Source organism: Tasmannia lanceolata, unplaced genomic scaffold, assembly GCF_043159265.1.
Source record: "Tasmannia lanceolata isolate RefF3 unplaced genomic scaffold, GAP_Taslan_0.1 ptg000002l, whole genome shotgun sequence".
Classification (NCBI taxonomy): Eukaryota; Viridiplantae; Streptophyta; class Magnoliopsida; order Canellales; family Winteraceae; genus Tasmannia; species Tasmannia lanceolata.
In genome coordinates, this window is record NW_027518679.1 from 30713936 (window position 1) to 30733322 (window position 19387).

Below are 19387 nucleotides of genomic sequence, written 5' to 3' on the forward strand. Positions count from 1 at the left end.
TTCCAACCCGAAGCTAACCCGACCTGACTTTTTCGGGTTGAACCCAAGTTACACCGCTAAATTTGCCTCACGGCCTGGGTTCAAACCCTTTTTTCCAACCCGAACCTAACCCGACCTGACTTTTTCAGGTTGAACCCAAGTTACACTACTAAATTTGCCTCACGGCCTGGGTTCAAAGCCCAACAACTCCATAATATTAAAAATTACAAGTGTACGACCAACCCAAAAGGAGAATGGTCACGCGTGGAGAGGGATTAAATAACACCAACTCTAATCGCTTAAGCTTTTGGAGTAATTTGTCGTTTCACAGCAACAAAAATCTGCAAGAGCATCCTATATCCGAATCGAGGGTGCCAATGTAAAACAATACCTTTCACACTTTCATTTATTAAGCTTATGTATGAGGAGCATTTTTGAACCATTTAAAAATTCAAATAAAAATGACAAACAATGTTGCAGTTTTACGCTTTTTGTTTAAATCTCCTCTAGCTCGAGTTTCTTCCCTCTTCCTTCCCTTGATCCTAGGTATTAACTGTAAATGTACAACCTAAGTAGGACTTAGGACACTCCAATGGACTGCCCAATTTGAAATGGATAGGATCCCCAAAGAACTCTGTAAATGGATAGGACTGACAAGATATCTGAACCCATCGTGACCCAGACATAGACATAGGTGGATCCCATCTGTCACCTAATTAAATAATCAATTGCCTTTCTTTAGCTACAATATCACAATAGTTTATTACACTTCATTGAAACAAAGAAAACTTGAAAATCTTTACGTCCCACTGAAAGAGATGCCTCTATAAATGCATTACACTGACAAAAACAGAAATTTCACTCACCATTAAGACCACTATAAATGAGCCTAGCCCATTTTATTCTAAATATAACAATAGAACACAACCCAAATCGGTTTGCAACATCTTTATCTTTCTCAGAGGGAAGATCAGCCTCTTCACCTGTCGAGAGAAAATACAAGAAAAAATAAACTAATTTATTCTACCATGGGACCCATCTAGGCGAAGACAGATTATTAAAGGCATTCATTAAGAAAAGACAGAATATTAAAATAAAATGGCTCTCTAGGCATTGGATGTGAAGTTGAAGTTGGCACATGTGGTTTGCCTGGACAAGAGAGACGAGCTAAACCCTAACTTTGAAGTAGCCAGATCAAACTGTAGAAGATTATCTTCCAACTGATAGCCACCAATAACAATCGAAGTTCTAGGGTTCAAACCGCCATCCACGAATGCCAGGCAAACCACATCATTGTTCACATACACCATGGAATTCGCCCCGTAAATCGTCCAAACACTCTCATTCTGTAAGATAAGATCAATGAACGGTACCGCCGGCCCAAGTCTGGTAACCCCAACAGTCTTGGAACTAAAACAAGCTCTGAAAGGCGCTATCGACGCCACTTGAGTGATTTTCCTAGACTTGGCTTCTCTAATAAAAGCTTTAGTAATGGCCTCATAGATTGAAGTCTCAAGAGTAGTGTAATGATTCACCGTGCTGATCTTTGTTCCGCCGAAGCCATCATTGTTGATAGATAGTAAGGAAGTGTTTAGAATCACATTCTTCTCATTTATTTTTATTGATTTTACTCCTATGAAGTACTCGTCGGAAGGTTCGCCTTGTGAAGAAACTCCGGATGTGCTTACCGGGTTGATGAAGAGGGGCGTGTAGGTAAGTAACTTGGAGATATCATTATTTGGGAGTAAGATATAAGGTCCATCTCCGAAAAACATGACACCATTGGATGTAGTAGAGGAAGATAAACACAGTGCGAATTTCCGATGGAAGCTAAATGCGGCCGCGAATTGTGATGGCAACGCAATTCGGGTGCGACCGAGGCCTGCCATTCCTTTAACGCCGGTGGCAAGGCCTTGTAAGAGGAAAGTGGGAGCACAATTGAAGAGGAAGTGTGGAACGGTGACTACACGGCCAGGATTCGATCCATCGGTGGATTGGAGGGCGATTGCATCTGCCCCAAGATCCCCGAATGTGCTTGTGCTGGTTATGGTGTTTTCCGGGAAGTTTCCGCATGTGTTTGTGCCAGTGCACGCGCCGGACTTGGCGAGAGAACATTGAGCCGAGCGGCAGCGAGATGGGCGGTAAGAGGAAGATACGTAGCCTTCATCACAATCGACCCATAGAAATTGACCGCCTAGATCAACTACTAGCTTTAATGGGACTAGAGGGGTTCTTTGTTCCAAAGTTGTTATGTATTGGAGAGTAGAGGGATCTTTCAATACTGGAAGGACTAGTGCATGTGGTCGGAAAGAGGTTTGGGCACGTGAGACACAGATGAGGAGGAGGAGAGGAGAAAAGAGAAAGACATGAAAAGAAGAAGCCATGAAGGAGGGTAGAAGGAGATAATGTTGAACAAAAGATGTGTGTAGCTATGCTTTTATAGTGATATATTTTCACTGTTTTGGATTTGTGTGTAGGGAATTGCCGCCGGGGAAAAGAGACATCAACCATGGCTGCTTGCCAATTGGGTCTTTATCTTTGACTTTGAACATTGACTGGGTCGGTTTTTGTATGCTGGCAAATGACTATCATGAACTCACTAAATTATGTAGATATCCAAATTGATTCCGGCACTCCTTGGTTTTGGTAAAGCACTTCACTGTATTGATACGTGGGGAAAGCTAGGGGTGCAACTTGGGCCGGGTTTTACCCGACCAGCATCGACCCAACTTGAAAATAGCATAGGTCGGGTTTAGAAATCATGGGTATTGGGTGGGGATTGGGTTTAAGCTTGAACAATCTGGCTCAATCTTGCGTAGGGTCGGGTTTGGTTTAAAGAACCGACTTACATAGGTCTACTATGACTTCCTTAAATATCTCTTGAATAACATAGGAAATTATTTTTCAATATATTGATATAATTGTTGTCATTGAGATGGTCATGATGTGGAAATATTGGTTCTTTCTTAAATTTATACACTTGATTAGAGATTTTTAGCGATACCTTGTTGCATAATATCCGCACTGGTCACTACTAGTGGCATATACCAACTCCTAGATTCCATTTGCAAAATGCGATTGATTATATACTTGAAGTCATTCAAAATCAGTAGTCATTTCCTCTTAGAAGTTATCCCAATGTATCAAAAATAGAATTGTCACAATCATATATCGAGAATATGAAAAAACCCGACCTGACCCAACCCGATCCTACCCGAGAAACTACCTCGGGTAGGGCACCCAACCCGATCCTACCCGAGAAACTACCTCGGGTAGGGCCGGGCTTATGAATCTTGGACCTGACCCAACCCGAAATAGTTTCACTGGCAGGTTAGTGTTTTAGAGAACCCGACCCGAGTTGCAGCCCTAGCGAAAGCTTCTTGTCTTTTAGTGTTTAAAGGGCTGTTAAAAGGTTATTTAAAGTTCCCAAAAAGCTCTGACAATCCCCTTTAAATGTTAGATGCAAAACCTCTTCGTCTTTTTTACCGAGAAATTCTCCAGGAACTCGAGGCCAACAACTCAAGTTTTATTGATAATAGGGAAAAATACAAGAGGAGAACATGCCGCCTAGTCTCATTTCGAGGATGGTGCCCATGAATATTGATATTGTCACTAAGGCCCTCTTTGAATTTCAGGAATTTCCTGGAGAAGTTGGGGAAGGAAAAACTTGTCCGAAATTTCTTTGGTTTCCATTGTTTGAATACAAATGGAAAAAACTAACCTGCACCCCTGTAGTTCAAGTTTTTCCAGAGGGACCTTCAATTTATAAAAACATCCCTCTAATAAGCCATCACTATATCATTTCCCTCTAAATCGTGGAGGCGAAGAAAAAATTCTAGGAAATTTTTTCCACAAGAAATATTTTTCCTGCAATCCTAACAGGGCAAAGGGCTTGACCAAATGGGAAATTTTTTCCACAGGAAATATTTTTCCTGCAATCCTAAAAAATAGGATTCTACTAAGTGATAAATAATAATCGTTTCTAAAATTTCTCATCACTCCGATTCTCGCCCGTTTAGTCGGGTGAGAATGAGAAGCCTTGCCGAACGTGCCTAAATTATCAGCAAAGGAACAATGTCAGTTCCTAGTCTGGGTAACAAGATATAAGAGATTATAAATTTATTAGTATTATGGCATGGGTGTAAAATTGCCCTACCCTATAACATAGGTTTGGATAGAGATGGTGGCCCCACCCATCAATAACATTAAGGGTAAATAGTACGCCCTACCTTATGCAGGGGTTGGGGTAGAGGCGGTGGCCCCCACCTCATATATAAAAACATGAGATGTAAAATGGTAGGCCCCACCCCATAAAATACATGAGATGAAAGCTGTGGCACCATCTGAAGAATAATATGAGGTGAAAAATGGTGGGGCCCACACTATGCATGGGTTTTGTGGAGATGGTGAGCCCACCACATCAAAACACGAGGTGTAAAATGATATGCCCCACCTATGCTAGGCATGGTTAGAAATTATTGGACTCCACCCATCATATGGTGGGGCCCACCCATGTTAGGCATAGTAATACCTATCATAGCATGAGGGGTAAAAAAGTATGCCCTAGCATGTGCTGAGTTTCATAAATTATTGAAAAGATACTGAATAATAGTAGAAAGAAACATGGTTAGTATTTTGCAGATGGATGGATCATTAATTATTAGTCCTAATTGTACTTCCATACATCTTCAACCAATGTAATAGGTAGTATAAGTGCAGTTCTATACATCTAAGATTTGGATAGGCTTTCAAGATTTGGAACTCTTAGTCTCTAGACGGGTGTATATGCAGTAGGGGATTGATGAGTGTGTAGGTAGTTCGCAGTGACATTTTGGATCAGATATCTTGGGTTTTGTAGGAGTTTTCAAACCCAGTTTACAAATTGTTTTCCTTCCAATAAGGTTAAGCTAGCCCTTTGGGGTCTGCTGTATTTTCCAAAAGAAGTTTCTTTGTAGTTTCTCACAATTTTTCAACAAGTATGTAGGGATGAAAACGATTGACATGGAGTAATTAGAATGCCTGCAATTACAGTCTTGAGGAGGGATCTGCCAGCATTGGAAATAGTGCTTCTTTTCCATCCATGGAGTTTGTTCACGATTTTCTAAAGAATGGTGCCAAATTCTCGTGGGACCTAAGGCAGAGGGAGCTTTGGATGATTTGTTTTATTAATGGTAATGCCATTGTCAATGCTGAAGGATTCAATTATTGTGTGAATGAATGTTCCTACAGCTGCTGGAGATGAGGATATCATAGAAAAAGCAAGCGAGAGATCTTTGGGACACTTATAGATGTGGAAATGGGAATGATTTTACTGTTGTGAAGCACTATATCAAAGGCAACTTGAGGATTTTCACAAAAATGATGAGCAGGGGCAGAGCCAGGAATTTACACTTAGGGGGCCGGACTAATTTACACTTGCCTGCATTGGTCATTGGGGGCCGTGTCCACTAAACTACCTAAGCATGTATGTACATCCATGAAATATATAAGAGATTTTGCAAGTCATTGGGGGGCCATGGCCCCCCTTATGCTATATGTACCTCCGCCCCTGACGATGAGGATATATTGGCAAAGAGGATCGACTTCAAGAATGTAAGTGTTGAGCATATGTCTTGTATTCTGGTAGTGATTCATCATCCAGGTGGATTAGATGTTGATTGAATTGAGCGGTTAGGATCATGCTAATTTTTTTAGTCAGTTTGGGTTAATTGTGACTAGATCCATCAATGTTTCCAAGTCCAATCATTCTTTATGTTCTTTGTGCACACAATGATAGTGTGGAAGAACTTAATGTTCTAATCTTCAATATTTAGCATGAGAGACAAGTTTTTGTCTATAGTGAATCTTACAGAGATCAGTGTTCATATTACTTGATGTGATTTTTTCTTGTTCTCCAAGGGTTGGGTCTTGGGGGCTGTTGGTTAGTTTGTTTCAGACAAGTTTAAGTTCATTGGAGACAGTCTTTACATGGGTCTGTATAAAGTCTCCTTGTTCCAATTCTTGAGAGATATAGCGTAGTTACTCTCACTTCCTAGTTTAATTAGTTGCAAGGCTTTTGAACCAATTAATTTATGTCTTCATTTTCTCCAAGTTGAGCATCGTATTTTTTCACTACCTTAGGCTGCCTGGGAGTCTTCGGGCTATCTTTAACCTCCAGCTTTCTCCATTTGTGCATGTCAAGGTGATGAGAATACATCTGAATATGTTATTTAATGGGGGAATGATATTCACGCTACCATTGAATGTGGATAACATTTTGATTATATTTGAACTGGTATTATGAGTTTATGACTAGGCAGGAAACGAGCAAAACAGTTATTGGCATCACAGAGGGCTGAGAACCGATTCCCTCTGTTTAAAATAACAGGAAACTCACCCAAAAAAGATAGAGAGTGGAACCGAACAAATCCCCCACATGCCACAATGCATTGGAGTAGTTTTGCCATTTTAAGGGAAGAAAGGCCAAAAAAAAGAGGAACAAGATTGCTAACATGTGAAGAGACTATTTGTCTGATTTAACTCTTAGTCCCCAACTCGGTTAGTGTCACGGGACAACTCACCAAAAATCAAAATTCCTTTGATAAAAGGGTTACCCATGATGGCCTAGCACTACACTAGTCAGCCACTCAAGTTTGCACACACAAAGATCACATAACAAAACAAGAACACGCACAATCCAACACAAGAGACTTTTTTAACGTGGGTATACCAAACAATGCCTACTCCATGGGCAACTCCATTGCCATCCTCTTTCTCAAACTCTTAAGGCAAAAGCTATTACAAAGGAAACTCACAACAGTTACCTAACTGTTGCCTATCTGTTGCCTATCAACAGCGTATCTGTTGCTGTAGACACCCCATTTTGACCGGGCCCTATCCCCCCTTGTTTGAGTACAAACCCCATCAAATCATTGAATTGGAACCCCAAATTCCACCCTAGGCTAGCTTAGGGTCCCACCAAGATCCCTGTAAAATTTTGTTCGGAATCCGAGTACGTTTGCCCAGCGAACGAGCCGAGCAATGTCGTAGTGCAATTACAGAAGGGGGGTGAATTATCCCACTCTAATTTTTTGACCTAATTTCTTCCCGAAACCACCCATTTTCAGCAAAATCAAATATAAAATACATAGGAGGGATGTCTTAGGATAATAGAAGAGGATAAGATTATGTTAATTTTTTACTTAAATTTTTCTCTTTAGACCACCCTTTTGCAACCAAAATCAAAATAAAATTTTGAAAAAGAGGTTGTCCTATAGACTAAAAGGGGACAAAAATTAAGGAAAAACTCTATAAATAGAGCATTTGGGCTCACATTTGAAAAAATAGGGTTCTTAATCTAATTTTAGAGAGTGGAAGAGAGAGAGCTTTCTAGATAGAGGGAGAAGATTATAGAGAGAAAGAAGATTCTAGAGAGAGAGCTTTCTAGAGAGAGAGAATTCTAGAGACAGAAGAAGATCTAGAAAGATAAAGAAGGAGATCTAAAGAGATAAAGAAGGAGATCTAAAGAGAAAAAGAATGAGGAGAAGACTATTTCAAGGAGAGATACAAGAGAAGAGCACAAGGTTAGTAGATTTTGAGTTTTCTTTGAAAATCTAACCTAAAATGGGAAATCTAAGTGGAAAATGCTTAAAAATGATTAGATCGACTAACGTAGGGCAAAAATCTACCAAAATATGTTTAAAAACATGTCTCATATAAAGATCTAAAGCAATTCACCTTAAATTTTGAATTCTAGTTGAATTTCGATGTGAAAATGACAAAATAAAGTGCTGTTCAGGTTCATTTTTGCCATTTTTATCAATTTTCGGTTGGAATTTGTGAAAATTTCTCAGGCATAGGTGTAGAGCTCGATTTGGCGTATAATGGCCCAAAATTGGTAAAGAAACGAAGAAGTTATGCCAATTTTAAGATTTCAGCTGAAAATTATGGTTAAAATGCTGAATTCTTTGATGATTTTTGTGAAAATTTTTAGATCTGATGTATTAGGCTTTGGAATTCAAAATTTTATATGTTAATATGTGTGTGATGTGAATATCTAGTGAAATCAATGATAGATCTAGGGTTTTGATGTGAAATGCTCTTGTAAGATGTTGAAAAATTTCAAATATATATGCTGTCCAGATTTATTTTTTGAGTTTTTCACTAAAATTCGATTAGAATTGAGTATTGTACTTCCATAAGAGTTGTAGAGCTTGTTGAGATCTTCGCTTTGGCATATAAAGGCCTAAACTTGGCCAAGAAGCGAAGAAGTTGTGCCAATTTCAATATTTCAGCTGAAAATTTAGGTTAAAATGGTGAATCTATGCATTTTTTGTGAGAATTCCTTAAATATCTTGAAAATTGGAACTAACATGGTTAGATCTAAGCCTAATCAGCATGTATTATCATATATTTGTGTCAAATTTCCATAAATCTTGTGTTTGAATGAAGTTTTGATGTGAAATGTCATGAAATTGTGTTGAATTACATGCTGTCCAAATTTTATTTTTAATTTTTCACTAAAATCTGATTAGATCAAGCAAAAGTGATATACACAGAAGTTTTAGATCTTTCTGAGATCTTCGATTTGGCATCTGACGAGGCACTTAATGATGAAAAATGAAAACGTTATGCTACTTTTAAGATGTCAGCCAAAAAACACTATATTTCCAGATTTGAATTTGCCCAGAGATGGTCGTATTTTGGCCACTTCCGGCAAGATCCAGCCAAAATTGTCAACGGAGAAAAGTTTCTTTGATAAATTTTCTAAAACTTTATAGTTGAACACTTTTCTTGAAAATGTATTTTTGATCCTTTGTTTTGCAAAACCAAATCAGAAGTTTTGAAAAATAAAACTGCATAAATGAAATCAGAAATCAGCCCAAAGATGACAATTTTCCAGCTACTTCCGGCGAGAACCGGCTGAAATGCATAACCAATCAAATGTTCCATAATGTGTCTCCTACAACTTTTATGTGTATCACTATTGCTAGTTTTGCAATTTGGAGAGTATAATTTTAAATACAAATTTTCAGCTTACATGTAGAATGCAAATGCGTATTTTTGATGCTTGATTCATGCTTAGTCTAGTGGGCGATGAAGGCGTTAGCCCAAGCCCATCCTTAGTAGAATTGTTTAGTCCGAGTAGCTCGCCCCTCTCTCATTTAGAAGACTTGTTAACTCTTTAGACGTGTTTAAACCATAGAATCCTTCCTTCATTGCAAAGGTGATGAAGGTGATAGCCCATCCTTAGCGGACTTGTTTAGTCCGAGTAGCACTCCCCTCATTTATAAGACTTGCCCAGTTTTTTAGTTATGCATACTTTCAGACATTAAACCATTCATTGCAAGGCAATGAAAGAGTCATCTTGAGCCCACCCTTTTAGGAGACGGGCTATGTCTCATGTAGAAAAAGTCAAACCCTTGGAAGACAGGCTTTGTCTCATTAGTGAGTCAACCCATAGGAGACTACCTCAAGTCTCATAAGCTGCACCTCATTAAAAGACTGACTTAGTCTTTTATTTGCCTAACCTCTATTCTATCATTGCAAGGGCGATGATAAGGATACTTGGAGCCCTCCATAAGAGACATTCAGTGTCTCATTAGATCTAGTTGTTTCTGCCATTGGAGACAGGCTTTGTCTCATTTGCCCCAGTTATCTCTTTGTTTTAGGAAATTAGCCTAGTCTTATTAGCACTCCCCTCTTAGAGTCACCAGTTTAGGAGTCAGTCTATTAGCATATGAGCATGTCCTTAGTTAGAGAGTCGGTCTTTCAAGAGTCTATCCTACCGTCATAGGGAGCTAGGATTCTGTCCAACCTTTCATAAGTCATGTGATTCTGCTCAATCCTTGCAAGGCATAGGATTCTATCCAACCCTTGCAGAGTCGGGATTCTGTCTCCCCTGCAAAATATTGGATTATGTCCAACCTTTGCGGGATATTAGAAGTTTTTCCTACCCTTATGATGATAGGAATCTGTCCTCTTGAGTCAAAAACAACAAAAACACTTCAAAACACTTCAAAACATCTAAAACACTTGAAAATATGAAAACTAAAAAATATTCAAAACTTTCAAAACATCAAAACATCTGAAAAATTCAAATCATCTGAAAAGTTATAAGTCATTAGGAGTGTAGTAGAAGAGTCTGTTTCCGAACTACGTTGACTTGATCCCCTTCCACGGGATACATAGGCAGCTTAGGACTCACATCTCAAGTCTAGTCAAACATTTCAAAATAAATATTTTAAAACCCTAAAAAAGTGAAAAACTCTTAAAAATCAACTATTTTTGAAAAGATCTTCCCATAGATATGGAGTCTATCCTAAATGTTTGGGGTGTTTTAGAGTTAGGAGTCTGTCCTAGTTATGTTGATGCTTTGTGTGTTTCGAGTGAGTGTCCCTAGAGTTAGGAGGCCTCAAGTCGTGGTCGGTTAGACACTTAGTCGAGCCGATGACTAGATTAGGATGCACTTAGTTAACACATTATTTTCCTTATGACATACAGCCTAGTTACACATAGGATGTAGGGCCCACCTGCATTAGTTTAGGACCATATAGGCGTGTCTAAAATACTTAAACATGAGTCGAGTCGTGTCGTGTTGAATCTAGTGTGGTCTAGGCACATTTAGGGATCGTAGCTTAGAATAGGCCACCGAACTACGTTGACTCTGATTCTTCCTGAGGCCGGGATACGTGGAGCAGCCGGGATGGTTATCCTGGTCCGAGTCAAGCTTCACATTAGAGTCTAAGGTTTGTCGTGTCGTATCGTATGTAGTGTCGAGTCATGTTGTGTGTTTTGTTGTGTTTTCTTACTTTCATGTACAAACTTTATACATTTAGCTGTAGTATGCATGTGTTTGCCCATAAGAACTTAGACACCAACTAGGCATGACACTCATAACCTAGTTATGCTTAGGTGACACCTATTTCACTTAATTTTGTGTGTGCTTATTATTTTCATCCCCCGGTCATGCCTGATTAGGTAGACGTCTTCTCGGGGATATTCGTTCCCATTTCATATGATTTCGCCCCAAAAATCTTCAAAGTTAATAAATAAGTAGCATAAGAGACCGGGTGTTTACACTCAGGCGAATTGGGGGCGCCTAACACCTTTTTCATTCGTCATCAGGCGAAAACTTTTGTATCTCTGGTTATCCGTTGTGATAGAGTATAGTATGGGATCCAGGGCCTACTTCCTTGGATGACGACTCTTCTTTGTTTCAAGTACGTTTCGGTTCCGGGCTAGTCCCCAAATCAAGAGGTATCTCATTTTACATCGACACTCAAGCTGTCAGGGCACTCTTTCGAGAGTTCCTTGGTAGAGCTCTCCTTCACGTGTGGAGATCTCAGAGGATCGACGGGGATCTCGTATCTTCGCCACCGTCCTCGGGATCGAGGTCTACACATAGTCACCTTTATTATGCGTGTTGCTTCGTTGATTGCCCAGCACAAGTTATATTTTTATTCTTTTTCAATTAAAATAAGTCGAAAATTGTTGATATTTTAATAATAAAATTGCATTCTTTTGTATTTCTAAAAATTTGTGTCATTTACAAATCTGCCACATTAGTTTGAAAAATGAGTTTTCACTCTTCCTTCACAAAAGTAAATAGTCCCGTATTAGAAAGTGGAGGAAAGGTTCATGAATTTGTATAGCTGTTCACTTCTCTTGCATTGTGAATGAGAAGAGAAGAAAGAGGCCTACGCACATAAGCCACCAAGTAGACCCGGTGGGCTTTTGGCTATACCACACATGCGCGCCACCTAGCGCGGGTCGGCCAGCCACGCGTGTGACTTGAAACTTTTTCACTTCCTTGTAAATTTAATTTTTGTTTTTGTTACTGGCCATATAAATTATCGTTGAACTTCAACGTTATTGGCGAATAACTTTGCCGTTCTTGGTAAAAACTTTGTCGTTGTTGATGAATAACTTCAAAGTTCTCGGCGAATAACTTCGACATTCTTGCGCACAGTGACTTTTGGGATGCGATCTTTCGCATCTGTAACGTCATTTAAACTATTCTATTATTAAAGGGTGTCATTACTATATTAAAGGGTGTATTGAACGGAAACTTTTAGCTTATAAAAACAGAGACCAACCTGTATTTTTTATAGCACAGAAAAACCTAATAGAGACCTTTCTGTTTTCTATCCGTTTTCTGTTTTTTCTTCTCTGCAAACAATGTTCTTTCACATTCTTCTTTCTCTTTCTACTTTATGTATTTTTGTTGGGCAATTAGAGTGTTCTAATGGTTCGAATCTCTTCGAACGTGCATTTCTTAGAGATCGCCGGTGAATCGGGTTGTTGTATCCTTGGGGTGATTGTGGCTAGATCTGTTGCAACGGAGTAAGTTTTCGCAGAGGCTCAAATTCACCTTAAAGAGAGCGACATAGTCTGTACCTCATCTCGTCGCATCGAGAAGGTTTATCTAACTCATCTATTTTCTATTTTTCACAGAAATCAAGTACGCCATATTTCATTTTGGGGGGAAAATCACCAGCAGGTGTATTGGAAACTTCATAATTTATAATCATTTTACACATGTTTTGATAAAAATACACATGTTTTGAGACATTTTTTATTAGGGATGCACATTAGGGGTGTCAACGGATCCCCTTCGAATCGGATCCACCTATGTCACGGTCACGATCCATTCAAATTTCTTATCGGTCGGGTTGGATTTGGATTGTTCTTCGGATCCTACTTTCCACATCACGATCACGATCGATTTTAAATCGGACCGTCCATCGGAGTGTCCTAGTATGTCCTACTAAGATTAGTACACAAATTAATATAGGCCTTTGTACGGTGGAGGTCCCACCCTTGATATTTGATCCAATAGCAGCTTCTCAAAAAGTGAGCTCCTGTTGGATCAAATATCAATGGTGGTACCTCCACCGTATAGTTGTAAGGCCTTACACCATATAAAAAATCCAAAAGGAAAACTCTGTGATAAAAACCGGGCAGTGATAAATTCACCCTGCTCTATTACAATATTAACCCCCCTATATTTCAAAATTCATTGTAAAGCCCACACCATAGGATGATCCAAACTGTCCATTTGATGGGCCATAATGTATATAGGTTGTGCCCCAAAAATCATTTCCATAGGATGATCCTTGCCGTCCGATCTATCGAGGTTTGATTATATTTAGTTTCTCTATAGATCAGAGGGCTCGGATCATACTATGGAAATGATTTTTGGGGCACAACATATTTACACTGTGGCCCATCAAATGGACAGTTTGGATCATCCTACGGTGTGGAATGTACAGTCCATTTTGAAATATAGGGGTGAATTTATCACCACCCTAAAAACCCGTTGAGTTGCTTACATCCAAATAATTGATAATATAGTTTTCCCCATTACTCAGGCTGAAATCCTTGCTTAGATAAATTATCAGGCGTATAGATTTTTTTTTTACAGTACCTTAGACCCTCTAAAAGTCCAAGAACTGGATCATTCCATCATAACCACTAGAAAAAATTGGTGATAGACTTCAAAAATGTGACTAAAAACATATCCAGATTCTAGAATACTAAGAATATAATAGAAACCAAAAATATAACAAGGGTTTTTTGTGCTTACTGGTCGGGGGAAAGTGGGAAGGCAAGGTTGCGGCAATGGCGAGGGTGAGGGCAATGGGTAGCGAGTTAAAGTGATAGTGTCATTGGAGTAGCTGGTTAGGGTTACCAAAAAGAAGATGAGATGAGATGTTTGTTCGGCAAATGGGCAAGGGTTACTTACAAGGGAAGGAAGAGGAGATTTATTTCGAAAAGCAAGGAGGAGATTTCTACGTTCAATAATGATGGAAAGTTGGAAACCAATAACTATGAGAAAGATTTGGGCTATTCTGACGAGAATTCCCCCACTTATTAACATTGATGTTATAATGATTTTGACTTTTGAGGATATTTTTGTAAGATGATTTCGGATCGTGACTGTCCCTATGGACTTTTGAAGCATGCCCGGATCCGATCCAAAATTTTCGGATCGTATGATTGGGAATCGGGACCCTCTTGGTATGCTTATATCCCGTTCACTAAAGTTTGGATTCGGATGGTCCATCGGATCGTCTGGATCCATTGACACCCCTAATGCCCATGTTTTGAGACATTTTTATTAGGGAATGCAACTCGGGTTGGGTTGGGTCGGGCCGAACCCACTCGAACACAACCCGAGGAACCATTAACTCAACTCGAATCCGATCCTGACTCGAGTTCCAACCCGATGAGGTTCAACCTGACACAGCTAGAGGAACCATTTTTTCCAACCTGAACCCAACTCAGCCCGAGTTCCAACCCGACCCAACCAACTGGAGTTTTTAAGCTTTAAATGTACAAATTAGAAACTAAAAAAATGTCGGGTTTCACTCGTGTCGGGTTGGCCAAGCCCTCAACTCGAACCCAAACCCGAACCCGAAGTCAACCCGAGTTAGTAAAACCCAACCCAAAAGAAACCTGATCCAACCTGACTTTTTTTTGGTTGAGCACGACCCGAGTTGCACCCCTAATTTTTATCAAAACATGTGTAAAGGGCACTATCTTAGATGCATTGGAGATTTCATTTTTCCTTCATTTTACACATGTTTGGGTAAAAATATAAATGTTTTGAGACTTTTTTCTGGGAAGTGATATATCCGCCCCTTTTGATTACTAGGGACACTAGCTCCAGTGTACGTGGCAATCTGGTCCATTGAATTCTTCTTACGTCAAGTACATCAGCCCCACTTTAGTCATTGATACACGGGCTCTGGGTGTCCCCGGTAATAAAAAGGGCGGATATAAGGGATTAATTTGCTAGGGACTTTCGCATAAAGGTATTTTGTGGCTCTTTATGAAATGAATAAGACAAAATCTACTGAAATGTGAGCTTGTGTGGCTGCTTTGTCATGCAAGCCGTGAAACGCATTTCTGCTAATGTCCCTAACAAATCCCATTTTATAATAAGGGCATTTGGACCCTAGCAAATCCCTTATAAAAAATGAACACACTTTTCATCAAGCTCTATTAATGATCTAGAATCATGTGACGATGATGTACATGTGGCAATGGGTACATGCTATACAGCGAGGACTGTTTTCCTTTTCATGAAAACAACGCCTGTTCAAAAGGATTTCTCTATTTTAAAAGTCTACAATTCCAACGGATATGTGATCTGTCTTGATTAAGATGGGAAACCCCTCTCTAATGTGGAGCCTACTTGAAGCTGTCATTAAAATCATTAGTATGAAAAGTCCAAAATAACTCCTGAGCTCGTTGTAATGCAACGAGGCATGATGACTTTTACACAGTGGCTCTCACCTTTGAACATAGCAGCAGTTGAAATATAAATGATTAAATAACACTGTTAGGCCTAAAATCGGTAACAGGTTATGGTAGGGCTGGGTGGTCCGAGCTAACGAGCCACGACTGAGGGGCTGGTTGAGTCCTGCGCTGCACAGAGTACAGACAAGAAAGAAAAGGGTCAGAGGACCAACCCGGAGTGATACTCCGGACGGGCGCTTCGACACTCAAGTCAGTATGAGCAGGAGTGCAGAGCAATGTCAGAGCAAAAAGCTTAGAGTTTTGGTTCTCAGATTTTCAGGACCCTCACCTTAGCACAAGTGAAGGCTATTTATAGTGATTCTGAGCCACCTGTCTAGGACAGGTGGTAGTTCTGAGCCAGGTGGTGGCCTCTGTATGGACCAGGTCTCATACCTAAGAAGGGCAGGTGGAGGTCCCTGATTGGTCCAGGTGCCACACCTAGTGGAGACAGGTGTTGGCCTTCCAACGGTCCTTGTGAGGGCCACGTGCCAGCAGTTAATTGGATGCTGAGTTCGGACCCCTCAGTGCTGAGTCCGGATTCCCTCAGTGCTGAGTCCGGACCCCATCAAACACTAACTTTAATAGCTTAAGCTTTTGGAATGATTGGGCGTTTCACATGGTATCAAAGTTATCGCCTCTAGGGGTGCTACTCAGGTCGGGTTGGGTCAGGTTGAGTCCAACCCAGCCTGAGGAACCCTTTTTTCCAACCCGAACCCGACCCAATTTCCAACCCGACGAGGTTCATGAGGAACCCTTCTTTCCAACCCAAACCTGACCTGACCTGAGTTCAACCTGACCCGACCTGATTTTTTTCAGGTTGAGCCCAAGTTACACCTCTAAATTTGCCTCATGGCCTGGGTTCGAAGCCCAACAACTCAATGATATTAAAAATTACATGTGTATGACCAACCCAAAAAGAGAATGGTCACGCGTGGAGAGGGTTGAAGTATAAAATGATTAAATAACACCAACTCTAATCGCTTAAGCTTTAGGAGTAATTTGTCGTTCCACAGCAACAAAAATCTGCATGAGCATCCTATATCCGAATCATGGGTGCCAATGTACAACAATACCTTTCACACTTTCATTTATAAAGCTTATATATGAGGAGCATTTTTGTACCATTTAAAAATTCAACTAAAAATGACAAACAATGTTGCAGTTTTACGCTTTTCGTTTAAATCTCCTCTGGCTCGAGTTTCTTCCCTCTTCCATCCCTTGATCCTAGGTATTAACTGTGTAAAATATAAGCAGGATGTGTAAGACTCCAATGGACCTTAAGTCATAACCGTGTACAATGTAAGTAGGACTTAGGACACTCCAATGGACTGCGCAATTTGAAATGGATAGGATCACCAAAGAACTCTCTAAATGGATCGGACTGACAAGATATCTGAACCCATCGTGACCCAGACATAGACATAGGTGGATCCCATCTGTCACCTAATTAAATAATCAATTGCCTTTCTTTAGCTACAATATCACAAAAGTTTATTACACTTCATTGAAACAAAGAAAACTTGAAAATCTTTACGTCCCACTGAAAGAGATGCCTCTTTAAATGCAATACACTGACAAAAACAGAAATTTCACTCACCATTAAGACCACTATAAATGAGCCTAGCCCATTTTATTCTAAATATAACAATAGAACAGAACCCAAATCGGTTTGCAACATCTTTGATCTTCTTAGAGGGAAGATCAGCCTCTTCACCTCGAGAGAAAATACAAGAAAAAATAAACTAATTTATTCTACCATGGGACCCATCTAGGCGAAGACAGATTATTAAAGGCATTCATTAAGAAAAGACAGAATATTAAAATAAAATGGCTCTCTAGGCATTGGATGTGAAGTTGAAGTTGGCACATGTGGTTTGCCTGGACAAGAGAGACGAGCTAAACCCTAACTTTGAAGTAGCCAGATCAAACTGTAGAAGATTATCTTCCAACTGATAGCCACCAATAACAATCGAAGTTCTAGGGTTCAAACCGCCATCCACGAATGCCAGGCAAACCACATCATTGTTCACATACACCATGGAATTCGCCCCGTAAATCGTCCAAACACTCTCATTCTGTAAGATAAGATCAATGAACGGTACCGCCGGCCCGAGTCGGGTAACCCCAACAGTCTTGGAACTAAAACAAGCTCCGAAAGGCGCTATCGACGCCACTTGAGAGATTTTCCTAGACTTGGCTTCTCTAATAAAAGCTTTAGTAATGGCCTCATAGATTGAAGTCTCAAGAGTAGTGTAATGATTCACCGTGCTGATCTTTGTTCCGCCGAAGCCATCATTGTTGATAGATAGTAAGGAAGTGTTTAGAATCACATTCTTCTCATTTATTTTTATTGATTTTACTCCTATGAAGTACTCGTCGGAAGGTTCGCCTTGTGAAGAAACTCCGGATGTGCTTACCGGGTTGATGAAGAGGGGGGTGTAAGTAAGTAACTTGGAGATATCATTATTTGGGAGTAAGATATAAGGTCCATCTCCGAAAAACATGACACCATTGGATGTAGTAGAGGAAGATAGACACAGTGCGAATTTCCGATGGAAGCTAAATGCAGCCGCAAATTGTGAAGGCAACGCAATTCGGGTGCGACCGAGGCCTGCCATTCCTTTAACGCCGGTGGCAAGGCCTTGTAAGAGGAAAGTGGGAGCACAATTGAAGAGGAAGTGTGGAACGGTGACTACACGGCCAGGATTCGATCCATCGGTGGATTGGAGGGCGATTGCATCTGTCCCAAGATCCCCGAATGAGCTTGTGCTGGTTATGGTGTTTTCCGGGAAGTTTCCGCATGTGTTTGTGCCAGTGCACGCGCCGGACTTGGCGAGAGAGCATTGAGCCGAGCGGCAGCGAGATGGGCGGTAAGAGGAAGATACGTAGCCTTCATCACAATCGACCCATAGAAATTGACCGCCTAGATCAACTACTAGCTTTAATGGGACTAGAGGGGTTCTTTGTTCCAAAGTTGTTATGTATTGGAGAGTAGAGGGATCTTTCAATACTGGAAGGACTAGTGCATGTGGTCGGAAAGAGGTTTGGGCATGTGAGAGACAGATGAGGAGGAGGAGAGGAGAAAAGAGAAAGACATGAAAACAAGAAGCCATGAAGGAAGGTAGAAGGAGATAATGTTGAACAAAAGATGTGTGTAGCTATTCTTTTATAGTGATATATTTTCACTGTTTTGGATTTGTGTGTGGGGAATTGCCGCCGGGGAAAAGAGAAATCAACCATGGCTGCTTGCCAATTGGGTCTTTATCTTTGACTTTGAACATTGACTGGGTCGGTTTTTGTATGCTGGCAAATGACTATCATTAACTCACTAAATTATGTAGATATCCAAATTGATTCCGGCACTCCTTGGTTTTGGTAAAGCAATTTACTGTATTGATAGGTGGGGAAAGCTAGGGGTGCAACTTGGGCCGGGTTTTACCCGACCCGCATCGACCCAACCTGAAAATAACATAGGTCGGGTTTAGAAATCATGGGTCTTGGCTGGGGGTTGGGTTTAAGCTTGAACAATCTGGCTCAATCTTGCGTAGGGTCGGGTTTGGCTTAAAGAACCGACTTACTTAGGTGTACTATGACTTCCTTAAATATCTCTTGAATAACATAGCAAATTATTTTTCTATATATTGATATAATTGTTGTCATTGAAATGGTCATGATGTGGAAATATTGGTTCTTTGATTCTTTCTTAAATTCATACACTTGATTATAGATTTTTAGCGATACCTTGTTGCATAATATCCGCACTGGTCACTACTAGTGGCATAGACCAACTCCTAGATTCATTTGCAAAATGTGATTGATTATATACTTGAAATCATTCAAAATCAGTAGTCATTTCCTCTTAGAAGTTATCCCAATGTATCAAAAATAGAATTGTCACAATCATATATCGAGAATATGAAAAAACCCGACCTGACCCAACCCGATCCTACCCGAGACACTACCTCGGGTAAGGCCGGGTTTATGAATCTTGGGTTTTCTCAAGAAAAACCCGACCTGACCCGATCCAAAATAGTTTCTCTGGCAGGGTAGTGTTTTAGAGAACCTGACCCGAGAGTTGCAGCCCTAGGGAAAGCTTCTTGTCTTTTAGTGTTTAAAGGGCTGT

At 40.2% G+C, this 19387-nt stretch overlaps 1 protein-coding gene and 1 pseudogene across 1 annotated transcript; both read right to left on the reverse strand.

The window, feature by feature from the left end:
• Positions 1–1067: 1067 nt before the first annotated feature.
• Positions 1068–2363, reverse strand: LOC143883993 (putative aspartic proteinase GIP2). Its single transcript, XM_077387340.1, has one exon. It carries the CDS (start codon positions 2361–2363, stop codon positions 1086–1088), a length of 1278 nt encoding a protein of 425 aa, XP_077243455.1. The 3' UTR covers positions 1068–1085.
• A 14718-nt stretch (positions 2364–17081) lies between these two features.
• Positions 17082–18410, reverse strand: LOC143884000 (putative aspartic proteinase GIP2 pseudogene; annotated as a pseudogene).
• Positions 18411–19387: the final 977 nt, after the last annotated feature.